Here is a 2,500-nt window from a genome sequence, read left to right on the forward strand (position 1 = left end):
GACGGCGGGCATCTTCGCCACGTACCCCGGGGCAATGACGGCCTCCAACGGGACCCTCGTGACGGACTTCCTGTCGAATGGCAACGGGATGGGAGACCAGGTGGGTGGGGCTTGGCTCCCGGGGGGCGGGGCTTGGGTTTGTGGCGTTGCTTGGTGTTTTGTGTGTGTCTCGTGTGTTGGTATTTGTTGATGGCCTTTTTTTTTCTCTCTCTTTCTTTCTCTATCTCGCTCTCTTTCTCTCTTTCTTTCTTTCTCTATCTCGCTCTCTTTCTCTCTCTCTCTCTCTCTCTCTCTCTCTCTCTCTCTCTCTCTCTCTCCCTCTCCTTTTTCCTCCCTTTTCTCTTTGCTTCCCAAACTTTATTTCTGGTTTCCACGCTTCCCCCCCCCCCACTCCCTTTCGCTTGCCCCATTCCTTCCTTTTCCTTTCTCCTTCCCTTGATTTTTCTTTCTCTTCCTTTCCTTTTCTGTTTCATACTGTTCAGTTTGTCCTTCCTTTTACCCGTTTTCTCTAGTGGTTTGTGCTAACCATGAACATAAGTTCATTCATTCTTTGCCATCCTTAAAGAAAGAAAAACAAGAAAAGAAAAAGAGGTCTATTTCTCACACACTAATCCCTTCCGAAAAGTAAATAATAAAAATCACATTACATCTCAGCAAGTAACAGATACAGCTAAGACCTTTTTCATCTCTGCCGCATTTTTTCTTTAAAGCCAAAGCTCCCTTTTTAAAAAAGCCCAAAAGGCCCAACCCGCACTCCCCTCGCCTTCCGCAGGTGGTGGGCACGATGCTGCTGCTGATCTGCGTCTGCGCCATCACGGACCCCCGCAACATGGAGGTTCCTAAGGCCCTGATTCCGCTCTTCGTGGGCTTCACCGTCCTCAACATCGGCGTGTGCTTCGGCTTCAACTGCGGCTACGCTATCAACCCCGCCAGGGATCTCGCCCCCCGCTTCTTCACGCTCATTGCGGGATGGGGCGAGCAGACCTTCACGTAAGTCGGGATGGGTCCGGGTCGCTTTTCCCCGCGATTTTTCTTTTTTCTCTTTTGGGGTGATTTTTGCGATTTTTGCGGAGGGAAATCTGGAATATTTTGATTTCCCTCCAACACTTTTTTCTTTTTGTCTTGATTTGTCTTTATTCTTTGACATTTGTATCTGCTGCTAGTGATGCCCATATGACGCTGAATATGCCATATTACATATTTAATTGTAACCTTTGTGCCTTTTCGGTTATTACCTTAAACAATGTTGTCTTTGATTATACTATTATTGTTTTCATTGATTTTTTCATCTTTTCAGAATATGTCATTAAGTGCCAATCAAGCCTAAGAGTTAAATGCTAATACTGATAATCCATTTCTTAATCTGAGACTCTGTAAATATGCCGATTGCTCAATCCACTTAAGTACTTAAACGTTTTGAAATCAAATTTTATTATTAATGATACAACTGCACTAGACATTACATTAATATCTGTCACTACATCTACTTGGTAGTGCCACAAATAGTATAATTATTATATTACTATCCAGTCAGTAGCACAGGTGGCTCCCATAATAAGTGTGCAATGTATCCCACCGCTGCCACCTCTTGGGAGTTATGTCAACCCATAAGCCCAATGGAGTCCATTGGCCATGCACAGGCATCAGCTGGAGGTCTTCTAGTTGCCATCTGTCATCTCTTCTTGGTCATCCGTTGCCTCATCCAGGTGTCACAAAGCCACAGAACATATCACCCCATAATGAGCTACTGCAGGGATCGTGTACATGCATAATCACCTCAGTTTCTAATTGGTTTATTCAAAATTATTATTATATTCAGAAAATGGAAGACTGAAGTAATGAATATGTTCTAATTTGATAGTTCATTAATTTATCAGTTAGTTATCCGGACCTAACATTGCTGTAGCTTTATTTATGCAAATGGCTGTGATATGTACATTATTCATTGCAACATCTGAAATTGCAGCAAGCTTATATTGAATGTATCTGTTAACCTTGCATTAACAGAAGCTACTTGTGCTGTATATGATTTCGCACTGTTATTTCTGAGCTGATTATAAATAACACAGAATAGTGTAAGAAACTCACTGCAACCAGCACGTGCCATCCCTAGCATTAAGTAGCACAGGCCAAGAAGTGGTCCACATACTTTCGAATCGTCAACCTTTTCGAATATATTTTTTTTACCAATTGTTACAGAAAACTTTACTTGGGCGTATTTTTAATGGCTCAGATGACAATTGATATCGATAGTGGTAGTTTTCAAAATTCAGTACTAGGAAATTAGCTTGTCGAGAAAATTCTAATAAATATGCATTTTAAGGTCTTTTCTTCAACAGACGCAGAAGAGCAAATTTTGGCTTGAGAACAACACAGATTCCACATACACATATATGGAAATGTATGCTTGCTTGCTGCCTTGCTCTTGCCTTGGCGAATGTAGACAAACGTCATGGCGATTTTTTTTTCTGTTGTCGGACATTTTCCTTAACTGAGTCTG

At 41.9% G+C, this 2,500-nt stretch overlaps 1 protein-coding gene across 18 annotated transcripts in view; it reads left to right on the forward strand.

Annotated features, from left to right (window-relative positions):
- LOC113820462 (aquaporin-7) overlaps positions 1–2,500 on the forward strand; it is an 88,603-nt gene that overhangs the window by 66,039 nt on the left and 20,064 nt on the right. For all 18 annotated transcript variants that reach the window (XR_011398185.1, XR_011398186.1, XR_011398183.1 and 15 more), the window contains 2 exons: positions 1–100; positions 773–990. The exon at positions 1–100 is cut by the window's left edge and continues 37 nt beyond it. Coding sequence is in view for 14 of the 18 variants with exons in the window: in XM_070114955.1 (XP_069971056.1) it covers positions 1–100; positions 773–990 (318 nt within the window). In the remaining 4 variants the exon portion in view is untranslated. The remainder of the gene's footprint in view (positions 101–772; positions 991–2,500) is intronic.

The sequence above is a fragment of the Penaeus vannamei genome, chromosome 36 (genome assembly GCF_042767895.1).
Source record: "Penaeus vannamei isolate JL-2024 chromosome 36, ASM4276789v1, whole genome shotgun sequence".
Classification (NCBI taxonomy): Eukaryota; Metazoa; Arthropoda; class Malacostraca; order Decapoda; family Penaeidae; genus Penaeus; species Penaeus vannamei.